A 27148-nucleotide genomic window follows, 5' to 3' on the forward strand; every position below is an offset into this window, starting at 1 on the left:
GTAAAGACTGTCCCAGGCAAACTGGAGCAAGCTCCCCTCAGTCCCCCACGTCTATATCCCATACACTGACAACCAGTAATAAATTCTGAGTATATCTTCTTAGACATCTTTTTCTTTGTATAGAAACGTTGACCTGTGTTTTTTGGTTTTTTTTTTAAATTAATTAATTTATTTATTTTTGGTTGTGTTGGGTCTTCATTGCTGCGCCTGGGCTTTCTCTAGTTGCGACGAGAGGGGGCTACTCTTTGTGGCAGTGCATGGGCTTCTCATTGTGGTGGCTTCTCTTGTTGTGGAGCACGGGCTCTAGGCACGTGGACTTCAGTAGTTGTGGCATGCGGGCTTAATAGTCGTGACTCGCGGGCTCTAGAGCGCAGGCTCAGTAGTTGTAGCGCACAGGCTTAGTTGCTCTGCAGCATGTAGGATCTTCCCGGACCAGGGCTTGACCTGTGTTCCCTACGTTGGCAGGCAGATCCTTAATCACTGCACCACCAGGGAACTCCTGTGTCTTTTCTTTTTAAAAAGCAATCCTACAGTGATGTGCCTGATGTAGAAAATACTTGTGTTAGATAAGCTTTGTTTGGGTGTGAGTTATAGTGCTGTCTACTGTAAATTCAGAGTTAAGGAATCAATTATATATTACATAAGATATTTTTAAATAGAAAAAAAAAGCAATCCTACTACAGTAGGAACTATTTTGAAACTCTTTTCCTCCCTCATCACATTATGTCATAAATATCTTTGAATATTGAATATTCTGCTACAGCATCATTTTTCACGTTGCATGCTATTCTTTACTCTGGACACACTGTGTTACGCTCACCCAACCTCCTAAATTGAGACACGGGGATTGTTTCCAGTCTTCTGCTGATTTGAATAATAATGCAGTCAGTGCATTTCTTGAGATCAGAGGTCAACAGATGTCTTTCTATCAACATCATTTAGTGCATATTTTAGGCTTTGTGAGCTATATGGTCTCCATTGCACTTTTTTTTTTTTTTTTTTTTGATAATCCTTGGAAAATGTAAAAACTACTCTTAGCTTGCAGGCCGTGGGCAATATTTAGCCTGTGGGCTATCGTTTGCCAACCCTTGCTCCAGATAAGTACTGTATACAAGCACGTGCATGTATTCAGTACATTTTAAAGTCTTGGATACAGAGTGCCAGTTGCCCTCTGGAAGCCTGGCCAGTTTATACTCCCTCAGCAGAGAGTGAGAGTGCACACTTTTGTGAACCCTGAGTATTAATCTTTATTAACGTGACAGGTCAAAATGGCATCTCATTTTGATTGATATTTTAAATTATTAGTGAGATCAGTCATTCTTTCACATTTGTATATCATGTGTGTATCCTCTTTTGGAAAGTGCCTGATTATATTTTATGCTCTTTTTTTCTCAAAGTACTCACCTTTTTTGAGTCTGTATATTTGCTAATTATTTTTTTAAATAAAACTTAATCGGATTTCGGAGTAACAAGCATTTGGGTTCTGCTGGACTATCTGAATTGTCTGCTGATTTAGAGTCAGAGTTCTGTCAGAACCAACCATGCAGAAAATCATGTGCTTCAGTGGGGACGGGGGACATTAGACGGACTTTTGCAAATAAATACACAAAAAATGATCACTTCTTTCCTCTCCACAAACAGTAACAGAAAATGTAATGGAAAAAAAGATTACTTTTATGAAAGAGAAAGAAAAAAAGGAAGGAAGGAAGGAAAGGAAGGGAAGGAAGAAACGAAAAGACAGTCTACTTCTAGATATTCTAATGAAAATTGTGTATTGGGGGCTTTATAGGTATTCTAATAAAATATAGGTTCTAGATAAAGAAAATGTTCCATTCCACTGAGGGATTTAAAAGAATGCTTACATAAATGTAAAGCCATACATTCTTAGAAAGTAAAAATGCCAGTTCCTCCCTAATTAGTGACTAAATGAATAAATTCAGCGGGATCACAGAGTTTCGTCAGGATTGGGGGGGTGGGGGTGGGATCCCGGAGAACAACTGGGAACATCCTGTGGGAATAGACCCTTCCCCTGCAAGATGTTGAAACATGTTCTGAAGCTACAGTAATTAAAACAGTTTGGTTCAGTTGAAGCTGTTGACAGGTTAATGGAATAGAATCGAATTCAGAAATAGACTCACATATGTATAAGCATCTAATTTAGGATAGGGTGTCTCATATCAATGAAGAGAAGAGAGATTTTTCTATAAATAGTCGTGGGACAACCAGTTAACTTTTGTGAAGAAAAAAAAAAAAAGGTGGAGCCCCGCCTTACTCCTCATAACAAGCTAAATTTCAGATGGATCAAGGATTTAAGATTAAAAACTGAGACAATAAAGGTTCCAGGAGAAAGCACTGAATTTACTTGTAATCTTGGAATGAAGAATGCCTTTCTGTATTCCGTATCCTGTAATAAACCATAATGGAAAAGAATATGAAAAGTATATGTATACATACACATATATACATGTATGTACACACATTATATGCGTATACGCATACGTATATATATACACACATAACTGAATTGCTTTTCTGTACACCAGAAACTAACACAACATTGTAAATCAACTACTTCAATTAAAAAAAAAAAAGAATGCCTTTCTAAGCAGTTTGCAGAACTTGGTAGTCATAAGGAAAAGATGGATTAATTGACTAGATAACATTTAAAACTTCTCTAAGGCAACTTTTTGTCATAAAGTCAAAAGACAAACAACAGACATGTATAACACAAACAACAGACAAAACCTGCTTCTTTAATTTACAAATAGGTAAGTAGATATTGGGACCTACGTATGACCCAATAGAAAAGTGGACAAAAGATAGGAGGAGGTCTTCTAAGAGAAAGAATTCAAATGGCTGGGAAATATGCCCGAGTTCACTCATAATTAAAGAAATACAGATCAAAACAGGAAGGTTACATTTTTGCAGAAATTTTTTAAGTTCAGTAATAAATTGTTTCACGCACTCTTGGGGGAAGTGTGCGGTGAAGCCTTTTGGAAGGCAGTCTGGAAGCATCAGTCAGAATTTAAAATATACGTACGTACCTTTGACCTAGCAATTACCTTGCTGGGAATTTGCACTACAGGCGAATCAGCCAGGTACACCAAGAGGTCAGTGCAAGAATGTTCATTGCCGCATTTTCTAATTCTTATTTTATTTATAAATTAATGTATTAATTTGTGTCATTTTATTTATAAAAACAAAAAACTGGAAACAACCTCTACGCTGTATCACTAGAGAAGTGGTTGAATTAGTGGGTCTCAGCTGGGGACGGTCCCCCCCACCCCCATCAGGGAACACTTGGCCCTGTCTGGAGTGCCAACAAGAGTGATCTGGGCCTTGCAGTTAGGACCGTTTTTGTTTTCTTCTTGGGGCCTTTCAGTATTTGCTAAATTTTGTACTCTGTGTGTTTGTGCATTTTTTAAAAAGTTTAAATCACCCTCACGTCCAAAAAATAGAGAAGTAGTTAAGAAAATCGGGAACCATCTACAACAGTACTCTATGTGTATCATCCCCATGAAGTAACGTGGACAAATAATCATGCTTTGATGAGACATGACAAAAGCTGGATTTAACCCCAGTTAAGTAAAAAGGTACTTAGGAAAAAAGAGATCAGAAGCAATACCTTAAAATACTAATGGTGCCATTACTATTCTGTATTTATATTCCTTGTTTCTTCTCCAACTTAAGATTTCTTTTCCAAGGCGGTTTTAATTTACGATGGAGAAAACGTGTATAACTTAGAGGAAAGAGAGAGACTACAAAAGATCAAACACTTTGGTGTCCTTTCTGAATTCAGAAATTTGACTCACGTTTCTTTATTCGGTTTGCGCTTTTGGGAAAAAACTTTTCTTCTGCTCACAGAAAAATGTCATGGAATTCCTGGCACCCCTGAAACCGGTGGCCATTCGAATAGTGAGAAATGCCCATGGAAACAAAACAGGTAAGGTCTGGGCTGTTTCGAGGGGGCTGGAGAGGCAGATGCTTGAGCTGGAAGGTTGGGGCAGTTGAACTGTGGAGGTGTTTGGAGGGCAGCTACTTTTTTTCCTATTTGTGGTCCCCACTTCTGTGGATGTGGTGAAAGTGCTCAGGACAGGGGTCTGCCTCTTGTCCCCTGCCGCTGGCAGCCTAGTATGAGGTTTTCACCTGTGCAGGCCGGGCCCAGCCCCCAGGCCTGGGGGCTCAGTAATGACTGCGGCCTTCAGCCCAGATGCAGGGGCCCACCGGGGGCTCAAAGCAAGGGGAGGCCGTGATCAGATTCAGGATGGTCCCCTAGCTGGTGAGGGAAGGGTCCAGGGGCAGGGCCCAAGGACAGGTGGGCTGGGTGGGGGCTTTTGCAGTCCCCCAGGGGAGGGTCTTGTGATAGAGACCAAAACCCGTGGGCTTTGGTGCAGGTTACGGCACTGCCACGCGTTAGCTGTGTGTCCGCACGCACGTCACTTAACTCCTCTAGAAAAGTGGGGAGGCGAGGTCTCTCGTGTTTAGGGAAGACTCCACGTGCTCGTCTGTGCAAGTCAGGGCCGCGGGCACTGACGGGCAGTCACTGTGGAGGTGGCCTCTTGGTGCCGAGCTGGGTTGCAGCACTGCAACCACAGGCATTTGTCCAGAGAAGGTCAAAGAGCAGGCACTGGTCAGGACAGGGTGAGGCTGGGAGGCAGGCCAAGGCCCTCCCGTTTCCGAACGCTGCCTACAAAGGGAAATTTGCCTGGGGGCATCAGGGAGTGTCTGTATTTTGGAGATTGGGCAAACAGTACAGGTTTCCCCCCCCACTTTCTGCTCAGATTCCCCCAAACACCTAGCGCGGTGTGGGTGTTCCTCCGTGACTCCCACGATTGTCTGCAGGGCCTGCAGACCTTACCTCTGTCGTGGTCCTTTCACAGGGTACGTCTTTGTGGATTTCAGCAGTGAAGAGGAAGTGAGGAAAGCTCTGAAATGCAACAGGGAATACATGGGTAAGGATGCCAGGCGGTCCCACGCCGCATGGTGGCCGGGGTTCATTCATGCAGTTGCTCTGTAAGGTTATATTGAGGGCCTGCTGCGTGCCTGCCGGGCACTGCCCTGGGCACGGAGGATACAGCCATGAGCAGAACAGACCAAAGCCCCCGCCCTCCTGGGGCAGAGATTAGGCTAAGTTTCCTTTAGAGGAAACTGACATCGAGAGGGGAGAGAGGTGGTAACCAGAGGGCCCGTGCTGTGGGCAGGTGCAGGAGAGGGCCGGGATTGGAGGAGGCGCATTTTAAACAGGATCGTGTCAGCTTGGACCACACTGAGCTGGCGACACTTGAACAAAAGCCAGAGGGGTAAAGGGAGCCAGCTCTGGCTTTGTGGGGCGGGGCCGTTCCAGTACAGGGAACAGCAAGTACAGGGTCTGGAGCTGGGAGGTCACCTGCACAAGATATCCAAAGACGTGCTCTTTGGCCTGTCCGTGGTATGGACAGGTGATTCAGGTCCAGCCATTGACCCCTTGTGAAGACACAAGTTCTGTTAGGGAAGAGGAGAAACCTAAGCAGTCTTGCTAGCAAGTCAGGTGGTAGGTGTTTCCTGAGCACCTACTGTGTGCATGTGGAGGTGATGGTGGTGGTCGTGGTCTAATCAGGTGCCCGGGGCAATGCATGGACACAGCTCAGCAGCAGCACAGGGTGGCTCTTCAGGGTTGGGCTGTCACATGAGATGATTCCCAGGGCAGTGCCAGGGGCCATGCCCTGAAATTGGGAAGATACAGCCCCATGGACCAGGCGGCCCAGGCAAGCTCCCCCCCTGAGCTAAAGCCGAGCTCGCAGGATGAGTGAGATTGAGGCCTGGCTTTGGCTGGGGCCTCTACCCTGGTTAACAGAGCCTGGTGTCTGGCGCTGTCACCAGCCACCTTCACCGTGGCTTCCAGAGGCAGCCACAAAGTCTGGAAGCTGGCAGGTTCTGGGCCTCCCGCGGGGCCCTGACTGCTTCTCCTTGTGCAGGTGGACGCTACATTGAGGTGTTTAGGGAAAAGAACCGCCCCACAGCCAAGGTGCCCCCAGAGAATAGCGCCAAACCCTGGCAAGGCCGGACACTCGGGGAGCATGAAGAGGAAGAGGACCTGGCCGACTCTGGGAGGCTCTTTGTGCGAAACCTGCCCTACACCAGCTCTGAGGAAGACCTGGAGAAGCTCTTCTCCAAATACGGTAGGGGCGTGGCCTCCGGCTCACCACAGGCACCTGCAGCGGGTGGTCCGAGTCCCCACATGCCTCCTGCAGCTCTTGACCTTGGGCGAATGACGTCCCCCTCTGGCCTCAGTTTTCTCATCCATAAAATGGACCTCACCATCTCTGAGCCGCTGTGAAGGTTCAAACAGTATGTAGACAGCGGAACTCGAAGTCCTAGATGGCATCACAGGCACCTTTTGTGGTCTGAACCCAGACTCCCTTAGCTTTCACTCACTAAACTCAGAACTGACGGGGTTTGGGTACAGTTTTCTGAGATGTCCCTGGTATCCGAACCCTTGCTCTGGTCTTGGAAGCCCACTCACTGTGTGTGTTGATACGAAGTGCTCCCTAGTCTGAACTCTGCTGTCTAAATAGTCTTGCTCTCCAGACCAAGCATCCAAGTGCGTTTGCTAGCAAGGGCCATTTTCATTGCTTTCGTGGTTGCTAGCATTATTTTGCAGGACACGGACTTGAAGGCCTGCAGTTCACCTTGGCACATGGGGCTGTGCTTGTTTGTAAGGTCGTGGTTGTTGAAGGGAAGGAAGTTAGGGCTCAGAATGGCGGGGCGAGGTCTAGATGCTTTTAAGATCCCCTGGAGCGTGTCCCCGCTTCTCTTCGGAGACCAGTTGTGGGTTGCAGGGGATCCGAGCTTGGTCGAGTGCTTGTCTTCCGGACAAGGAGGCCCTGAGTAGGATTCTGCGATCAGGCAAATTGGTGTCACCTCCTGGCCTGTGTCCTGCTGTCCTGCCGCCAGATCTTCCCGCACAGGCTGGTGCCCTGGTTTATGTGGCAGGGCCGGGCAGCACTGGAGAGGGGGTTGTCAGTAGACTCGAAGTATCCATCCGGGAAGATAAAGCCCGGGAAGGAGGACTTAGTCACACCCTGGTGTTCACAGTGGAAGGTGTGTACTTTAATGTGAGCATCGTAATAATATCCCAGCAGACACTTCTGTGGCCCTACGTCACCAGCAGGCACTGTTTAGTACATGACACGTATTAGTGCGTTTAACTCTCCCCGCTGTCCTCTGAGCTGGGTATTCTTTTTCTTTTTTTTTTTTTTTTTTTTTTTTGCGGTACGCGGGCCTCTCACTGTTGTGGCCTCTCCCGTTGCGGAGCACAGGCTCCGGACGTGCAGGCTCAGTGGCCGTGGCTCACGGGCCCAGCCGCTCCGCGGCATGTGGGATCTTCCCGGGCTGGGGCACGAACCCGTGTCCCCTGCATCGGCAGGCAGACTCTCAACCACTGTGCCAACAGGGAAGCCCCGAGCTGGGTATTCTTAACGATACCATTTTACAGGTGAGAAGCCTGAGGTCCGTAAAGCCCTGTGGCTTGCCCGAGGCCACACATATAGTATGTGATGAAGGCAGGGTCCAGGCCAGACACCTCTGCTCTCAGAATAGACACACGAAGGGTTGTGGAAGGACACCCAGACCCATGAGGGGGTCTCACGGCAGCCCCTTGCCACCTTCTGTCCTGGGCCAAGTGGCAGCAGCAGCTCCACGCTCTCCCTGGTTAAAACCCATCGCTTGACAAGTGCCCAGAATTTTCTCACCTAGCTCTGGCCTGCAGGACACTGACACCCTTCCTACCCTCAGGTCCCCTGTCGGAGCTGCATTACCCCATCGACAGCCTGACCAAGAAGCCCAAGGGCTTTGCCTTCGTCACCTTCATGTTCCCGGAGCACGCCGTGAAGGCCTACGCGGAGGTGGACGGGCAGGTGTTCCAGGTGATGGCCCGCGGGGTGGCGGGCGGCTGCCGGGCCCAGGCGATGGGGAGAGGCTGTGGGTATGTGTGCGTGCGTGCAGGCACGAAACCGCACCCGTGCTTCTAGGGAAGCACACCTGATGCACGTGAAGCCGCCTCTTGATCCGAGCTGCCTCCATGGGGCAGGGTCTGCTCTGTCCTGTTCACTGGTCTGTCGTTAGCCCGTAGAGGAGCACCTGGCCCATAGTGGGCCCTTAAAAAGTGTCTGTGGATTAAAAGAACACGCTCTCTCAAAATACCACTTGGAAGAGGAAGGAGTAAGGAAACAGAGAGTTTTGACCCAGGCATTGAAATGGCCACAGCAGAATGTAAGAAACGCTTCTTTCTGACAAATAACATGCTGAGCACACAAGCCAAAGCCCCAGGCTGCCTCGCCTCCCTTTCCTGTTCGTTCATTCATTCATTCATTCGTGATTTATTGATCCCCTGTGACTGCAGGCTGAACCTGGCTCCTGCCCGTGTGGAGCTCACACTCTCACAGGGACAGGGTCGGGTGGGGAGCCCTGCAGGTATTACTTACAAACCGATCAGCGTCCTCTATGAAGCTTTGTCAGGTGGCCCCCGTCACAAAGTCAGGCCCCTGTGCCACATGGCCAGGCCCCCGTTCTGGGTTCAGGGCGGCCTCATGGGCATCCTGCCCGAGGCCCCCATCTTGCGACAAGGGTCTCAATGCTGGGTCCAGCCCCCTCGTGGAGAGGCCGACGTACCCGGGGCAGGATGTAGAAGCGCCTGCCCCCTTCCTGTCTTTACCCCCTTCCCCTCGTCCTCCTCCAGGGCAGGATGCTCCACGTGTTACCATCCACCATCAAGAAGGAGGCCAGCGAGGACGCAGACGCCCCAGGATCATCGTCTTACAAGAAGAAGAAAGAGTCAAAAGACAAAGCCAACAGCTCCAGGTCCATACCTGCCTCTGACCCAGGCTTTGGCTGCCCTCGCCCCTCCTTTCCTAGCCGCCAGGGTACCCTGACTCCTCGCGGTGGCTTTAGCCCCTCATCCATAACTTTGCTGAGCCTCAGTTTCCTCACCTGCAAAATGGGAAGAATCAGTGGTGCCTCACTTTTGTGGTGTCATAAGGATTGAGTCAATGTAAGCAAAGTGCTTGGTCCCTGGTGCTGAGTAAGCGCCTGACAGACGTTAGGGCTTATTAATATCATCATGGCTCTTGTTGTCTTCAGGCCCTGGTACTTGGCCCATGCCAAGTAAGATGGGGGAGGAGGAGGCTTCGGGGACTTAGGAAGGCAGGCCCACAAGCTCATTTCTCTCTTTTTTTTTTTTTTTTGCTGTACGCGGGCCCCTCACTGTTGTGGCCTCTCCCGTTGCGGAGCACAGGCTCTGGATGCGCGGGCTCAGCGGCCATGGCGCACGGGCCCAGCCGCTCCGCAGCATGTAGGATCTTCCCGGACCGGGGCACGAACCTGTGTCCCCTGCGTCAACAGGCGGACTCTCAACCACTGCGCCACCGGGGAAGCCCAAGCTCACTTCTTACAGGCTTTGCATCTGAAAAAAATTGCCCCATTCAGCCATGGTCTGACCTCTCTGTTCTGCCTCTGACTCAGCTCTCACAACTGGAACACGCTGTTCATGGGCCCGAATGCAGTGGCCGACGCCATCGCCCAGAAGTACAGCGCCACCAAGAGTCAAGTGTTTGACCATGTGAGTGGGCGCCCTGTCTGATGTGCCCCCGGCTCTGGGCAGGGGAGGGGGTGGGATCGGGCTGGGGTTATCCACCAGCTTGTCCTCTGGGGCCTCCCCCATGGAAGCATCCACCCTGCCCTGGCTTCTCGTGGGTGAGTGTGGAGCCACGTGGAGAAAGCAACTGACGGTGAGCACTTACCACGCGGTGCTCCTCTCGCCCCACTTCCCAGATGAAGAAATCGAGGCCCAGGGACACAAAGGCACTTGCCCAGGGCACACACCTGGAAACAGGCGGAGGTGGGGTGACCCCAGGTCAACGCGAATCCACTGCCCTCGCTCTGAATCACTCCCCAAAGGTGGTCCCACCCACTTCCTGGGCTCAGCCAGCCCAGGTCTTTGAGACAAGCACAGGGTAGGTCGTAGGTCTCTGACCCTCCCCCTGTCCCAGGTCTAACCTTGTTCCTTCCGACCTTCCCCCTCCGTCCATTTGGCTTCTCCAGATCACATACCTTCCTTTAAATGCTGTGTCTCCAGTTAGCCTGTGGCCAAGTTCATCTTTGGCAAAACCTGGGAGTGTGTTTTCCAGCCAGCAGGCAAAGGACATCCATAGATTTGATCCATAAACTCGCTGGCCATCGTCATTTACTGCCCCTGCCCCCTGCGGAAGGTCAGCGCTGTCCCCCAGAAGTAGAATGCGAGCCCCACACAGAACTGTAAATGTCCAAGTGGCCACATTTTTAAAAAGCAAAAAGGAACAGGCAAAGTTAATGTTCAAAGTTAATTTTTCAGAATAGAATCTATTCTATTAATTCGATACGACCAAGATATTATTAGTTCATTATTCACAATATAAAAAAATGACAAGCTGTCTTGCATTGCTTTCTTTCCCCTGACTGAGTGTTTAAAATTCAGCGCGTGTCTTACACTGGGTTCGGACGTGCCGCGTTTCAGGTGCCCAGTGGCTGAGCTCGTGGGCACCGTGTTGGCCGCACAGCTCCGGACCTCAGCCAGTCGGGAGGGGCTGCAGCTGGTTCAGATCCCATCAGTGCTCTGAGCACTGGGAAGAGAGCAGGGCCCTAAAGGGAAGCAGTCCTGCTCTTCTAGAGCCTTCCAGCAGAGGAAGACACTAGCTCATTAACAAAGATGCCGCATGTTGGTGTGATGGCTTGAAGGAGGCTTAAGCTGAGTAAGGGGACAGGGTGTGAGAGCGAGGCAGGCTGCTCAGGGGTGCGACATTCTAGCAGAAATTGAATGGAGGGCAGAGGTGAGCACACAGAAGCCCTCAGGTGGGAATGAACTTGGCATGAAACCCTTACATACGACTGGAGGGGAGGGAGCAGGCAGGAGATGGGGGAGGGGAAGCTGGAGGTGAGGCGTGGGGTTCTTGATTCACCCTGACAGATGTGGAACCCAGAGCCATCAAGCCAGAGTGGGTGTCCACGGTGGGAGCATCCGCGGGGGCCATCCACGGGGTCCGGCTCCGTGCAAGCCTCCTCCTCAGGCTGTTGGGAGATGGGACAGCCGACCCGTCACCTGCCCGACAGCCGACAGGGCATCTTCCCTTTCCCTCCCGCAGGAGACCAAGGGCAGCGTGGCCGTGCGCGTGGCCCTGGGAGAGACCCAGCTCGTCCAAGAGGTGCGGCGCTTCCTCCTCGACAATGGGGTCAGTCTGGACTCCTTCAGCCAGGTGAGTGCCCACTGCCCAGCCCAGCGAGCCGCTCAGGGCTCGGGCTCCCCCGCCCGTGGAGAGCTGGGGGCGGAGTCTTATATCAGTGGACATGTGGATGGGTGGAAGGGTCAGGCCTTTCAAAGATGATTATCATTAACTTTGCAACTGTCGCTTAAGAAAGAAAGAAAGATCATCAGCTCAGACTCGTGGCCCAGTGGCCCATCGGACCTGGATGGTGTCCCTTGGGGGCCATAAGCAAGAGTTTCTCCACACAGGTCGGGAGGGCGCTAAGCATCCTGTTCCCCCACCTAGCACCTTACTAAGAGCACCTGTTATCTGCTTCGGGATCGAGACCTTTCTTGAGTCACATAGGGGAAGGTTCCTCCATGTGCTTTTTCCTTACCAGGTAGAAGTTCTTAGGTGTCTGGATGATGAAGTCTTGGAGGGCCCGCTGAGAACACCTGACATCCTCCCCTGTGTTTTACAGACTGGGAACCTGAGGCCCAGAGAGTGGGGAGGGGACTTAAAGATCGGACAGTGAGTCTGTGGCAGGGGCCTGGACTCAATCTCAGGGCTTCTGACCCCAAACTGCTGTTTCCTCAGCCTCACCAAACCTTAAGAGTTTCACCTTAAAAGGACGGTTAGGATGCATGCACCCCAATGTTCATTGCAGCACTATTTACAATAGCCAAGACACGGAAGCAACCCAAGTGGCCATCGACAGAGGAATGGATAAAGAAGATGTGGTACATATTAACAATGGAATATTACTCAGCCATAAAAAAGAATGAAATAATGCCATTTGCAGCAATATGGATGGACCTAGAGATTATCATATGAAGTGAAGTAAGTCAGATAGAGAAAGACAAATATCATATGATATCACTTACATGTGGAATCTAAAAAAGAAAAAACTTACTTACAAAACAGAAACAGACTCACAGACTTTGAAAACAAACTTATGGTTACCAAAGGTTAAATGTGAGGGAGAGGGATAAATTAGGAGTTTGGGATTAACAAATACACATCACTATATATAAAATAGACAGTCAGCAAGGACCTACTGTATAGCACAGGGAACTCCACTCAATATTCTGTAGTAACCTATGTGGGAAAAGAATGTGAAAAAGAATGGGTATAGGTATATGTATAAATGAATCACTGCTGAACACCTGAAACTAACACAACACTGTAAATTAACTATACTCCAACGTAAAATAAAATTTGAAAGAAAGAAAACTGAGGCCCAGAGGGAAAGCACTCGACCCAAGGTTTCAAATTAGATTGGTGGCCAGGTGGAGACTCGTACCCAGACATGCCCTATGCCTGGAATTCTCCCGTTGATTTTTTTTTTGGCTCTTTTATGCTCCATCCAGCATGCTTTAATAATAAAGTAATTGCTGATGTTAGCAATTGCTAAGCAGCATGCTTACGTCAACCCTTTTGATTGACTCCTTTCCTGGGACGACCCATGAAATCGGTGCCATGTCCTCATGTCAGGTGAGGGGGCTGAATACATTTCAAGTGCATTTCTCAAGGCAGTACATCTGGTGTCTTGGTTTGGGTTCTTCCAAAAGCCGACTGAGAGAAAGATTCAAGCGCAAGTAGTTCACTGGACAGAAAACACTGGCGAGAAGGGACAAGGGGAGGGAGGAGACCAGCAAAGGGCGCGCTTGTCCCAGTGCCACTGGTAGAACAGTGGGCTGGCGCCTTCCCCGGGGGACACCGCCCAACTCGGAGTTGTCCCACCCAAAGGACAGGGGACACGCCAACTCCTGAGAGCCACGGGCAGCTCCCACGGGGTGTTAACTTCTCACTTGTGGCGTCAGGTGTTCTGCAGAGCTGGGAAAAGACCCCTAGCACAGAGATGCAGATCCCGGCCCTGGGCTGGAGTGTCCTGGAAGGTCCAGCGAGGGCTGTGGTCGGGCGCCGTCAGAATTTGCCTCGGCTCAGTAGTGGGGGGGCCGGGATTTGACCTGGGGGGTCCAGTTCCAGAGCCCTCTCCCTCATCCACTCCTCGGGGCCGCCTCTCATCCACAGGGTGGCACGACCGAGAGGGTGGGGTCTCCTGGACCTGCTTCCTGAGGGCCTGGTACCCGAGGTCCCACGTGGCCATGTGGTCCAGAGTCACCCACCGATCAGTACTGGCTTCGGGGGTCAATGACCCTCCTTTCCGTCGTCCCACGTGGGCTGTCCCCTCCCTGCAGGCCGCCGCTGAGCGAAGCAAGACCGTGATCCTGGTGAAGAACCTCCCGGCCGGCACCCTGGCGGCCGAGCTGCAGGAGACCTTTGGCCGCTTCGGCAGCCTGGGCCGCGTGCTGCTGCCAGAGGGCGGCGTCACGGCCATCGTGGAGTTCCTGGAGCCGCTGGAGGCCCGCAAGGCCTTCCGACACCTGGCCTACTCCAAGGTAGGGCCACCCGAGCCCCGCTTCAGGGAGAGGACGGAGGGAGCTGACGGGCGGACAGTCTTGGCAGAGACCTGGCACGTGCGAGCACTTGCTGGAAACCAGCCATGTCTGTCGGGATGGTGAATGCCATCCCGCCCCTGGGAGCACCTCTGGACGGGGCAGTGTGAGGGGCAGGCTCAAGGCATCCTCCGGAAAGGCTGCCTCGGTTCCCTGCCGACTCCGGCTTTCCTCAGCTTTCTAGTCCCCCAGGACTGAACCACCATCCTCGGCGCTTTGCATATCTTATACCTACAGTTAGTTGAAAGTCAGTTCTGTAGGTGGGCTACCTCCTGATTTTTGGTCATAAGGAAGAAAAAGTTATATGTGTTAGTGTATTCCTTTCTGTGGCTGCCATAACACGTTACCACCCACTTAGTGGCTTAAAAGGAGAGAAATGTATTCTCTCACAGCTCTGGGGGCCTGAAGTCTAAAATCCAGGTGTCCAAGGGCCATTCTCCCTTGGAAGGCTTTTGTGGGTGGGGGGAGGGATCTTTCCGTGCCTCTTCCGGTGTCTGGTGGCTCCAGGTGTCCCTTGGCCTGTGGCCACATCATTCCAGTTTCTGCCTCTGTCCACATGGCCGTCTTTTCTCCATCTCAAATCTTCCCTCTGCTTTTCTCTTAACATGGACGCTTGTCACTGGATTTAGGGCCCACCCAGATAATCCAGAATGATCTCATCTCAGGATCTTTTATTTAATGACATTTGCAGAGGCCTTTTTTCCAAATAAGGCCACATTCACAGCTTCTGGGAGTTGGGACGCGGACATACCATTTGAGGGGCCACCATTCAGCCCACTGCAAGTAGCTTCTCTTTATCAAGGACTTGAATGCTTTGCTGTTTTTCAGTGTCTTGTTTATCCTTCTTTTAAAAAAAAACTCTCTGCACATACGTACGTATGTGTATACTCACTGCCTGTGAGTGTACGAATGTGGAGGGAGAGAAAGCATGGTTGGTGTCCGGCGACCCTGTTGCACTTCCTCCAGGAGGGCTGCCCTGTATCAGTGATTCTGCTCCCCCGTCCCACTCCCTGTTCACACTCTTGATTAGAGAAAGTACAGGGGGATGCAGACGTATTCAATGACAGCAGATGCTCCACCCTCTCACCTGAACCGTGAGCTGCAGCAAGGGGATCAGGCGGCACATAGAGTTCTATACTCTGAGCCTCAGGCTCTTCGTCTGTGTCGTGGACTGAGTCCCTCCCCCGCCCCTGTCTCTGCAGTTCCACCACGTCCCCCTGTATCTGGAGTGGGCTCCGGTGGGCGTCTTTTCCAGCCCAGCCCCACAGAAGAAAGAACTCCAAAATGCACCAGCAGAGCCGGCCGGAAAGGACAGGATGGAGCCAGAAACAGGTAAGAGCTGGGTCTGAGATCAGGATGTCCTGGGGCAGCAGGCAGGGGAAGGATGCAGGGCTAGGGGGCAGCACTAAATTGTTTATCAGGTATTTCTTTTAAAGCTCTGTATTCATCCTGAGACTGGTGGGTCCCCGTCTCTTGAATTTTATAGGCACGTAAAATGTCCTTTAAAAAAATAGAGCATAAAAATTCTGGATACAGCATAAGGTAGCCGACTATCTTGGCTTATCAGGTATAGGTTGTGAAAGGAAAAATTTAAAAACCCACTAGAATCTATTAATAGGGATTCGGAACGGAGCAAGAGAAAATAGCCTTCCGGTTTGTATTGATACATCCGCCAGGGTGGATGAGCAGGGCTGTTGGAGAGGTTTATTCTCCGGGGTCCCTGGGATGGTATGGCGCCCTCTGGTGCCCAGTGACTGCAAAGGCAGGAAAGGGAAGGGAGGCGGGGACCCAACCCTCAGCTGATGGCTTCACACTCGGGTGAGGAGGGGGCCCTCCTGGCACTCACGGCAGCGCAGTTCTTCCCTGTCGGGGCTGTTCTGCAAATGGTAAGACATTTTGCTGACCCTGCCCACTGAATGTCAGGAGTGCCTCTGTAATTGTGGCAATCTAAAATACCCCTTCCCTGTATGCCAGATGCCCTCTAGGGGGCAGTGCAGCCCTCAACTGAGAACCACTTAGGGGACCATGACTCCATCCTAGAAGCGAAGACTTTTAGAAAAGCTTTGAAGAACACCCTTACCCAGACATTAAGATCTTGCCCATCGGTAATATCCCTCCTCCGTACCTTCATCTCACCGTAGGGTTGCCAGTTGATTAAAATAAGGATTAAAAGAAATACATCTCCCGTATACCCTCTCCATCGTCCTCATAAAAGAATGGGGGTGGGGATGCGGAATTTTCAGATTAAAGAACAGTCCTTTAATTGAATAGACCTCACCGTCCATAAAACTCCCTAGGCTGTCTGTGTTTCCCAGTTCATCTTGGATCGGTAAAACCTCCTTCACGACTGGCCCAAGTCCCTACAAGGCATTTGGGAACGCCTGCTCCAGAAGCCTTGTTTCAGTCAGGAAGGAAAATTCTTCAGTCTCTGCTTTCCGAGGCCCCCGAAAGCATCCCTCAGCCATTGGGGTTACCTACTGACCATTGATAGAAATCTTTCAAAAGCCCCTCACTAGCCCCTATTGATGAGTTAATTTTGTCCACAGATTGGATTAGCATTCTCTTCCACTGTGCTTATGCTTCCATCAAAAAGAATTCTCTTTATATAGTCACGGTTTCTTCTTAACTAGCCATCACCCCCAAATTATCAGCGACTTTGGTTTCAACTTCAGTTATTAAACTTGGACATGACTAATGTTTTTCGGCCAAAAGCAAGTCCTCCTTTAAAGCACAGATTTGCCAGGAGCGAGGGCCCTGCAAACAGATCCAGCAGAGGCCTCTCCTGGCTTTGGCAGAACCACTAAGTAAGGCGCCTCCCCGGGGGGCCGCTGCCCTGTGGCCACTCTCCTTTGCAGGTGTCCTGGTGCTTCCCTCCCTTCTCTCTGTTGTTTTCTTCTGTGACACTCGTCACAGTTTGTATTTATCCTGTTTATTCGTTTGTTTTACTTGTTTAACCTCCGTAGCTGCCAGACAGTGAACCACGAGGGCAGGGAGTGGCCGTCTTGCTCACTGCTGGGCGCAAGCATCCCGTAGGGCCCGGGGCATGGGGTAGCTCAGGAATGTGAGTTGAGGGAGTGAAGGAATGCAGGAAGAAGGGTTTCTGTGCCTCTCTGTCTCTCTTTACCTGTGAAGAGTAGGGGCTGGGCCATCCTCATCCTTGTGTCCCAAGCCCCGGCACGTAGTAGAGCTTGGTGACATTGGCACGTTTGTTCTCCATCGTTAGTTAAGCATCAGAATGTGGCCCCATCCATCGCATAATCGCCGTGGCTCCCTTCATGGGTACTGATTTATACCCATCGCCTCCCCTTACCCTTAAACTTTGTTTTAAAGGCTTATTGCTTCCCAGAAGTGTGTCATTGTGGGTTCCCTTCCTCAGTGTCTGTCTGACTCCCTCACTATACGTCCATCCCGCAGGGCAGGTACCTCGTCTGCTTGTGCACTGCTGTGCCCCGGCACCCAGGAAGGTGCCCGGCTTCTGGTGGGAGAGCAGTCAGTAGGTGCTGAGTGAATCCACAGGCAAAAGCAGCATTTCCTCCATGCCAGACTCTGCACTAAGCACTATGGGTCCTCCGTATGTGAGGCTTACAGCTCCTGGGGGAGTCACTGTCTCCTTGTCCTCTCCTAGCCCTGTGACTGGGCAAGCCACCAGCCTTCTCCGATGCTGTTTCTGCATCTGTAAAATAGGCAGAAGGCCTTTGTGAGAGTTCACTGAGAAGCCGCCCGAGTCACCATTACTCTGACCCTCGTCCTAACTCAGCAACATAAAGGGAAGTGGATGGTCTCTAACTCAGCCCTGAGCACCAGCTGGATGCCAGCCACTGAGCTGGGGCCGCCAAGATGGGCCCAACACTTAACACTTCCCCAGAAGCTCCCGGGCTGCTAGGAGGGCCGGTGGGGCTGTTTGGGGGTAGCTGAGATGTCACAGTAATAGAAGTGGGCCCTGGGTGCAGAATGATCTGGAGCACAGCCAGGGGAGGCTTTGCAGAGATACGTGCCCTGGTCGGAAGGTAGAGGGCTGCCCCTGCCTGCCCCCAGTGTCCCCTGGGTGCCCGGGCCTAGGTTCCGGTATTGAGAGCATCCCAGACAGACTGTCCCCAGCAGGCCCTGCCTCTTAGGGGGCTGCTGTCCAGGGTCCTGCCGTCCCTCACACAGATGAGGCCTCGGAGCTAGGAGGAGGGAGCCAGTAGTTGCAGCAAATAAATCGGATCGGGGGCCAAGAAGCTGTGCACGCCTGTGCTGATTTCACACCCCGCTGGATCCTGTGTCGTCAGGCAGATCCCCACAGAGCTCATATCCCGAGCCTCCTTTGGCCCTTTTTTGTTCCTTTTCTTACCTGTATCACATACACGGTCCCCTCCCTGGTCCCCGAGCTGTTCCTTTTCACCTGCTCCTCCCCCACGCCCGCCCCTCTGCACACGGTTCCTGAAGCTTCCCCAGCTCCCGATCCCCACTGCGGGGGACTCAGCCGGCCCCCAAGCCCTGGATTTTCTCAGGCTCCGCAGGAAGGCGAGCAGGAGGGAAGTGGACAGAGAGGGTTTTTTTGTTCACCAGCCCCCCCCAACCTTTCTTTTCGGCAAAGCCCTCCGTTCCCTGTACCGTTCTCGAGGGAGGGGGACAGTGTGTTTTATCTCCCCACAACCAAGACCCTCACCTCCAGATAAAGGGCTCCAAGTCGGGGGAGGTCCTGAAAAGCTGCTTGCAACTGATAACAGTCTCTGCTGTCAGCCCTCCGCGCAGGGAGCCGGAAGGGGGAGGGAGCGACCGTAAATTCTGCGGCCTGATTATAATAAAGCCCCATGTGCTGATGCGTGACTGGATTTTATTGTGCCAACTACAGATGGACGCATATTCCCCCCTGCCTCTCCCAGCCCCCTCCAGCCCACCTTGCTTCCAAGCCTTCCTCGCACCCGCCCCCGCCCCCTGCTCTTCTTCCCACTTTTCCTGGTTCCTGGTGAGGTCGTTGGCAAACATCTGTTCGTTTTGTGATACCTCCTTTTTCCTCCCTAGTCTTCCTGTCGTCACCCCACTTGAGGCCAGGGGCAGAAGCGCTTTTCTTTCTTTCTTTCTTTCTTTCTTTTTTTTAAAATTTTTTAAATTTTTTAAAATTTAAAAATTTTAAAATTTAAATTTTAATATAATTTTAATTTTAAATAAATTTTTTAAATTTATTTTTTTTAAATTTATTTTCTTTATTTTATTTCTGGCTGCGTTGGGTCTTCGTTGGCGCGCGCAGGCTTTCCCTAGTTGCGGCGAGCGGGGGCTACTCTTCGTTGTGGAGCGCAGGCTTCTCATTGCGGTGGCTTCTCTTGTTGTGGAGCATGGGCTCTAGGCGCGCGGGCTTCAGTAGTTGTGGCACGTGGGCTCAGTAGTTGTGGCTCACGGGCTCTAGAGCACAGGCTCAGTAGTTGTGGCGCACGGGCTTAGTTGCTCCGCAGCACGTGGGATCTTCCCGGACCAGGGCTCGAACCCATGTCCCCTGCATTGGCAGGCGGATTCTTAACCGCTGGGCCACCAGGGAAGCCTGGCAGAAAAGCACTTTTAACAGTGACCTTTGGCTTCGTCCTTGGCCCTTGGCCGTTTCCACACCTCTCTGGACATGGGCATGGGTCGTAGCAGGGCCTGGCCACTTGAGCGGGGCAGAAGCTCTTCCCAGGGATGTGGCCCACAGAGACACAGTCTCCTGCACTCAGACCTGCGGCGCTGGCTGTTCTTCTCAAAAGCCTGCAGCCGGCTGGCCTGCCTCTTCCGGCAATGGGCCTGCGGAGGTAGGGATTCCTGACATTTTCCCCTGGCCCAGACACTGTTTTATCTGGGTTTCTGTGCATTAATTCTCATAGTTGTCTTGCAAGTGGACCCTGTGATTGTTTTCCTCCTTTTTTGAATGGAAAGAAGGAAGCATAGAGAGGTTGAGTGACTTATGCAGAGTCACACATCTGGAAAGAGCTGGGCTGTGCCCAGAGCCACCAGCTCCCAGGTCTGTGCTCTTAGCTGTGACGCCACAGCTCCTGTAGGTCACACTCAGTGCCACTTGTGTAGCAAATCATCATCCACCAATAGTTTTGGAGCATCTGCTCTGGGCCCAGTGCTGGGGATGCAGAAGTTACTGAGTCAGATGTGGTCTCATCCTCAGAGAGCTCCCCTTGTAGTTGGGGGACACAGAGAAGTGAACCGATAAGGTGATTCCAGAAAGGGGTAAGGCCTCTGAAGGAAAGGTACCCAGGGGACTCTGATGGCAAGTGGCCAGGCCTGTGCTGGGGACAACTGCACAGGAGGAGCTCTGAGGGGAGGACGTTTGAGCTGAGACCTGACAAGAAGCCAGGCCTGGGAAAACGGGATGAGCAGAACAGGGAGAGGAGACAGATGGCAAGTGCAAAGGCCCTGTGGCAGGGGTGGGTTTTGGCAGGCTCAGAGGTCAGAATAGAGGCTGGTGCAGCTGGAATGGAGAAGGTGAGGAGACAGAATGGGAGAAGCTGGCAGGCCAGGGACAGGTGCCGACGGGAGACCAGTGAGGAGAACACCCGATCATCCAGACAAGAGGCAACGGTGCCCCGGACCGGGGACCCAGCGTGCGGATGGAGTAGCAGACATTCGAATTTCCAAAGAAGCCAGCAGAGAAAAAGGGGGCCAGGGCACACAGCTAGTGAGTGGTGGCCTCACCGCGACCCTGACCCAGACCACTCTCATTTCTAAGGCCATGCGCTTTCACAGCTCTGTACTGCCTCCTGACTGCGGTCTGTGGGCCCCCTTCTCGTTTTCTTCAGGCCCCCTTTTTTCAACAGATCTCGAGACTGGGATGCCCTTGTCTTGTTAGCTCTTCCAGCATCCCAGGGGGAGTTGCAGACTGGGGGAGGTGGTGGCTGGGTACACAAAGGTTTGGAGAAACAACGGACATCTCTGTGCTGTTGGAGCAAAGCCAGGCTGCATTTAATCGTGTCTTATTTCAAGCTGGATGTTCTCCCGGATGTTGGGGGTCAGGGGTGTTGGCTGACTTAATAGAAGTGGGAGGAGCCAGGCCAGCTGCCCCCCTGGGTAGGTGATAGGTCCTGGCCGTCCTCGCAGTCCCCTCTTGTTCCCCCTGGGCTGGGACTGAGGGCAGCTCACCCACCGGGGAAGGGATCTGTCTGTTCCTGGGGTGCCAACCCTGACTGCAAGCTCATCTCAGCTCTGTCACGAAATCCAAACATCACACTTCCTGGCCAGGGGCCTGTGACCTTTGAAATAAGTGCTTTGAAGCAGACCAGCCCTTGCTCCTGGGGCAGGGAGGCAGGAAGGAGTGGACTCTGGCCCTGCTCACAGGCCCTGGGCTCCCCGGAGCTGTTGTCCTTGTGAGGCTTCAAATCCCTGGAATGCCACACTGGGAACTGGCTGGATTCCAGGCCCTTGGGAGAGGCAGAGGGAAGGGTCGTTGGGGTTTGCCAGGCTGGAAGTGGGCAGCAGAGCACAAAGGCGCATAAGCTGGTTTAAATCAATCTGTTGACCACTGCCTGGTACAGAAGCCACATGCCGCTGAGTTAGTTGCCAAGAGTTTTAAAATGTGGGTTTTCCCATGAAAACTGAATTTTCAGCTTCTCATGAAAGCTCTGAACACCTGACCACACTTGGGTTGATCTGCCCCCATGGCAGCAATCGGCCGGTGCCGCGAACGGGCTGCCCCTTAAACCGGCACGGCGCTCTCCCAGTCAGCATCATCCCCCCCATTCTTTTCTCTACAAAAACATTTTTTCAGTCTCCCATGAACCTCTCTCCCAACCTGAAGATGCCTGAGGTTTAGAGTTCAGATGCAGCGAACTCCAGAACTTTCCATGGACCACCGGTTTACTGTGATGCAGCTGCTATGGTCGGCGGTGAGATAGCATCCTCGCAGGCCTAGCCCAGTCCCCGCACACAGTGGGGCATCTGATTGGCATCCCTTCCTCTCTCCTTTTATCTCCGAGACGTCAGACGTGAGGCGAGCCCGTGGGGTGGGTGTCCTTCACAGCTGAGGGGCATGGTCTTCCTTTCCATTGAAGTTCTCATTCAGAACCTGGGGTCTTAGCCTGTCTGCTTAGCTTTGCTTCCCCATCATTAGTAATACTTTTTCTACCCTGCTTTGCTTTGAAAGTTGGGTTTTGAGGACAAATGGCCACACCACGGAGTCCCCTGTTGGGTAAATTGCGTTCGTTTCTTGGGTGGGGGAAGGAGCCTTTATGTAGATTTCTTCTTTTTTGTCCTGGAGCGAGAGTCTGGATTCTGGGTTCACCTCCGAGGGAGTGTGAAGGGTGAAGGCTGCCCGTTCAACTGATGTGAAACGGGCAACCTCCTCACTGTGGCTCTTTTCCATTCGGGCTTGAAAGGGTTGTTTTATGACAAAGCGGTTGAAGTTCAGTTAGGACTGGCCAGCAGTAGGCTTGCATCAGAAAGGGCCGGGGCAATGGAGAGGGCTCTCGTGCTCGGCGTGAGAGCGTGGGGGATGGGTTTGAAACCCCAGAAGCTCCCTTGGCCTTGAACTACTTGCATGCAAGTGGGCACGAGAGAATGGAGCGTCCCCGTCTGCTCCAGGTTGGCACGTGCAGGGCTCAGACCTGAGGGGAGGGTCGGGGCCACATGCTCAGAACCACGAGGGTGGGAGCCGGCAGGCATCTTGGAGAATGGCTGAGGTGGAGTTTGATTTCCCCACGGGGGTACGGGAGGAGCTTCCAGAGCTTGAACGTGGGGGAAAAGATGATTGTCCCCAGGCCCTGATCGTGTGAAAAACTGGGGAGGTTGACCCAAACGGAACACATTTTTCCAGCAGCGGAACTTCTCAAGAGGTCACGATGCCACCTCCAACCTCGTGAGGCTTCCGGCACCCTCAGGTGACATCCACGTTCTCCACCAGGGCTCCATCCTGAGCTGCAGCCACACGCCCGCCCTGCTAACTCACAACCTCACGATTGTCCTTCCCTCCTGCAATGCTGTTTCTTCAGAGTAGGCATGTCACAGGGGTGGGAGTGACAGGATGGAGCCCTTTGTAATTACAGTCTCCAGACATAACCAGGAGCACGTTATTTTCTCTTCTCGTGTATGTGTCTCGTAAGCTCTGGGTACAGAACGTGACTGGGGTCACGTTGTATGTTGTTTTGCACCTTCATCTTTCTCTTAATTTTTCTGTCACGAGCATCGTTCCACGTCTTTAAACATTCTTCGGAAACATCATCTTTAACTACATATTAGTCTAGCCTTTGGTGGCAGTATAACTCTCCAGATCTCTTGTTTATGAATATAGTGGGTTTTTGTCTTTTTTTCAGTTTTTTGCTGTTACGTGTAACTCTGAATTGAATATATTTTGTGGGGATGAAAACATACTCTTATGTGTATGCTTCCTGAAGTAATGTATATTGGGGATTTTAAATGAACGTAACATCCCTTAGGTTCAAGGGGTATTTAGAACGTTCTGAGTTTTGCTCCCATTCTGTAATTTTTGCAGTTTTAAGTTGCATTTTATTTTGAAAGTTCGCTAAGTGCTGGTTTTTGAGGAAAAAGAACATGTCGCTTACGTTTGCAGCTCACAGTAATTTATTTTGAGGTTCAAATTATATGGGTTATATAATGTGGGTCAGTCTAAGTGAAGGCTCCTGGGTTTTGGTCTGTGCTTCATACTCTTTTCTCTTTAAAACAGAGGCAGGAAGCACGGCGGTCTCTCCCCTCCCTCAGCCCACCCCCCAAGAGTTGCTAAAACCCAGCACAAGCTGTCCCTTCCTGACGCTGCCCACTCGGAGACAGAACACCCTGGGTCTGGCAGGTTCTGTGCGTTAGGTCCCAGGGCTTAGGGAGATAAGGCATCATGTAACAGATTTGTTTTGGTCAGGGGGTGCCCATGCAGACGGCAAGACCCCAGAAGGTGAAAAGCAGACAGAGGGAGAAGTACACGACACTTCAGCAAAGATGGAGGAGGAAGAGGAGGAGGAGAGCCTTCCCGGGTGCACGCTGTTTATCAAAAATCTCCACTTCGACACAACCGAGGAGACGCTGAAGGGGGTGAGTGACCGCTTGGCCTGGAGGGAGCCGGCGGGGGTGGGCGGGGCGGGAGACCCAGTCTGCTGATGTGGTCACTGTGTTTATCCTGCCTGGACGAGTGACTCGTGGCAGCGTGTAGATTAACAGCCAACAGCCACCGCATTGACACCTGCACCGAGCTGTCCAGTAGACATCTCACCCGGAGATCGGAGCCCTGGCCAGACCAGTCGGGGCTGGCAGGGGCGCCCGCGTGCACTTGAAGGGGACCTGTAGGGATGTGGTGTGAGAGCTGTAGTCAGAAAACAAAGCCCCTCCTCAGATGGTGTCTGCGAGGGTAACCACCCAGAAGTAAACGCCAGCACACCCTCCTGGCCTGGTGGGAACATGCAGAAGACACAGCACTGAGTGAATCTGGAGGAGGGCCAGTCCTGCCTGGAGTCCCTGATGGGCTGAGAGTTTTGCACTCATAGGAAGGGGGCGGAGGGGAAAAGGATGGGGAACTCCAAGTACGCGTTGGGAAAATGCCAAGTGATAGGTGCTGGGGGGCTTCTAGAAGGAATTGGACCAGAGATCTGGAAATGGGGACTCTAGTGCCAAAGGACTGGGGTCTGCAAGCTCCCCCACTGGACTGAGAACTGTCCATGGGGAGAGTCTCCATTTCTTTAAACTGGGTTTGGCACAGAATAAATGCTCGATGCCTTTTTTTTTTTTTTTTTTTTTTTTTTTTTTAATGCATGAATTGGTGATTGGCAGCCTGACAGCCATGAACTGGTTCTGGAAAGGAAGAAGGCCGTGAGGATTGAACTGATTGGTTTCTGCAAATTCTTTTGAGCTCTGAAATCCTAGAGCTGGATTCAAGAGGGGAGACGGGGTCCACTGAGTCCTAGAGGCAGGAAGGTGGTGGTTGGGTGGAGAGGAGGCCAGCCTGCATTGGGCGGGAAAGCCCAGGGTGTCAAGGTGAAGCAGGGGGTCAGAGCCTGCACGCTGGGACCCTCTGGCTACATCTCCGATGTGACTGTCACTTGCCAGTTAGAAAAGCCACCATGGAAGCAGAGGTGCCTGGCAAAAGCAGCAGCATTTTAAGGGCAGAGGTCCACCCTCTGGGGCAATGGGAAACCCACCCTTGGACTTTTCCTGAATCCGTTTTGGTCTGGTTTGAGTTTGCTTTTACAAACAGGCACACACTAGTAGTGTCCAAAGGCTAGATAGCTTTGAAGAGGTCAAACCAGCTTGCAGAGGGTTTGTTTTTTATTTCTGCTGTGCTGGCCCCCCTGTATCTGGTACGGGGATGTCGTCAATGGGAACCATTTTTTTCCTGGAAGATGTGCCCAAGCTTCAGCCTAAGAGCATCCTTGGAATTAAAGAACTCTGGAGCTGGAAGGTACAGCCAAAATGATCTAGTCCAGGTTCTTCATATTACAGATGTGAAGACTGAGGTTCAGAGAAGTCAGTTCACCCACCTAGGGTCACACAGCCCATTCGAGACACTGTGGGGCACAGCGTCCAGCTCACAGGGCTCCTGTTAACAGCATCCTGAGCGGAGAGTTGTGCTTAAGGGTCAGTCTGCCTGGACTTGGGTCCCAGCCTCCCTCCTTACTGACAGTGTGACCCTGGGCTGGTCCTTTAGCCTTTCTGTGCTTCAGTTTCCCCATTTGTAAAAAGGGGGTGTTACTAGAATCTTCTCTGGAGCTGTTTGGAAGATCTGATTAGAATGAATGAGATAATTCAAGTAAAGCGTCTGACAGTCGGAATAAGAGAGTCAGTGGATGTCGGCTGCGTGCGGTTCTTGTTTGCTGGTCCAGATCCCCCCTCCCCGCTGCTTCCCCTTCACTCAGTCGGTGAACAGTGACCGGCACCTGCCTCTCCCTGGGCCCTGTGTGTGCCGTGGAAGACACCACAGTGAACCAGAAGGACAGGAATTCGCACTGGTCAAATTCTAGCAAGAGAGACAAAAAAAGTAAAGGGGAAAATAGAGCAGAATGGGATTTTTGAAAGTTTTACACATTAGTTGGCGTTAGGTGCAGGGGCAGTGAGAGGGTCAGGACTGGGGTCAGTGGACTCCAAGCTTCTAAATGTAGGCCCAGCTTCCCCACTGCATGACCCTCGGTGATTCCCTGGAGCGTTCAGTGTCCCAGGTCCTTCTTGGACACTGGGAGCCAGGACCCAGCCCAGCGGCCCTTACGGGGAACCCTAAGGGACCGTCCAAGCTACTTAAAGTAGGCCATGATCCAGTGCCTCCAGATATTTTGGGGACCCCCGAGATGATATTAGGGGAAATTTGGCGAGCCTAGTGTCTGACCAGCACCCCCACCTGCACAGTGTTTAGAACCTGGGCTCTGGCGCCTGGATCCAAATATCAGCTCCGGGGCTTCCCAGCTTTGTGACCCTGGGTGTGCATCTCTAACCCCTTGGGGCCTCAGTTTTGTCATCTGAAAAATGGGTCAGTCTACCAGGTAGTAACACCTACCTGGTAGAATCACTGCAAGGGCTGGCTGAGTTCACGCAGGCAGAGGGCTCGGGCCAGGACCCGGCCACGGAAGCGCATCCAGGGGTTTAGCTCTGCTCTTACTCTTGCCCTCTCCATGCCTGCAGTTGCCTGGTCCCCTGTGTCTTTCAAGACACGCCTACACCAGGTTGCGGGATTCGCCCAGAAACTCTGATAATACATGTCGACGTTCTCTTCCAGGTGTTTTCCAAAGTGGGTGTGGTGAAGAGCTGCTCCATTTCCAAGAAGAAGAACAAAGAAGGTATTTTGCAGGAGATCTCAGTCAGATAGAAACAGTTCTGAAAGAAACAGTGTCGCTCTGGGTAGGGGGTAAGGGTACCTCTCTCTCGCTTATTCTGAGGGTCTTCTTTCAATCTGAAGCATTGGCAGCCCCACGCTCTCTCGTTTGGCTCGTCTAAAATGGTCCTCCTTTCTGGGTCCCTGGAGACTCCTGGTTTCCGGTGGGAGCAGCCATGCATGTCAGATCCTTCTGAACCTAGACCCTTTGCCACCCTGGACTGTCGGGTGGTTTCAGAGCAGTGCGATTAGAGGGCTGGCAGGGTTGACACTGTTCCGTGGCAGAAGCCTCTCCCTGCCCCCGGCATCTCTGTGCTCTGGAAATCTCCCAGAGAAGAGCAAGAACAGACCCGTCTTGGGCTTTCCCTCTTCCCTTCCAAGAGAAATGACCCCGATGTAGAACATCCGGAACATTCCACTGAGTCATCAGCCATGCACCTCACTGGCCCCTGGGTGCCTGGGCCACGCAGACCCCACCCTCATCTCTCCTGTCAGCCTCAGGCGTTGCCACGAGTCCCTTGGCGTCTCTCTGTTTCTTCTCCAGCCCTGGCTTCCTGTACACGATAGGCCATTGTTGCTTGCTTTCTCACAGCTGTGCGGTCCCCATCCCTTCAATTTGGCGGGACTTGTAGGGAGGCCACGTGGGCTGTCCCATGGCTGTGTCCTGAGAGACTAATGAG

At 51.9% G+C, this 27148-nt stretch overlaps 1 protein-coding gene across 1 annotated transcript in view; it reads left to right on the plus strand.

The window, feature by feature from the left end:
* RBM19 (RNA binding motif protein 19) overlaps positions 1-27148 on the plus strand; it is a gene marked incomplete at both ends in the record, with an annotated part of 128719 nt that overhangs the window by 7810 nt on the left and 93761 nt on the right. The window contains 11 exons of the mRNA XM_079717342.1: positions 3865-3943; positions 4881-4952; positions 5955-6158; positions 7774-7904; positions 8717-8838; positions 9499-9595; positions 11154-11264; positions 13454-13654; positions 14914-15043; positions 23538-23707; positions 26373-26433. Of these exons, the coding sequence (XP_079573468.1) occupies positions 3865-3943; positions 4881-4952; positions 5955-6158; positions 7774-7904; positions 8717-8838; positions 9499-9595; positions 11154-11264; positions 13454-13654; positions 14914-15043; positions 23538-23707; positions 26373-26433 (1378 nt within the window). The remainder of the gene's footprint in view (positions 1-3864; positions 3944-4880; positions 4953-5954; positions 6159-7773; positions 7905-8716; positions 8839-9498; positions 9596-11153; positions 11265-13453; positions 13655-14913; positions 15044-23537; positions 23708-26372; positions 26434-27148) is intronic.

Source organism: Hyperoodon ampullatus (genome assembly GCF_949752795.1).
Source record: "Hyperoodon ampullatus genome assembly, chromosome: 13".
NCBI lineage: Eukaryota > Metazoa > Chordata > Mammalia > Artiodactyla > Ziphiidae > Hyperoodon > Hyperoodon ampullatus.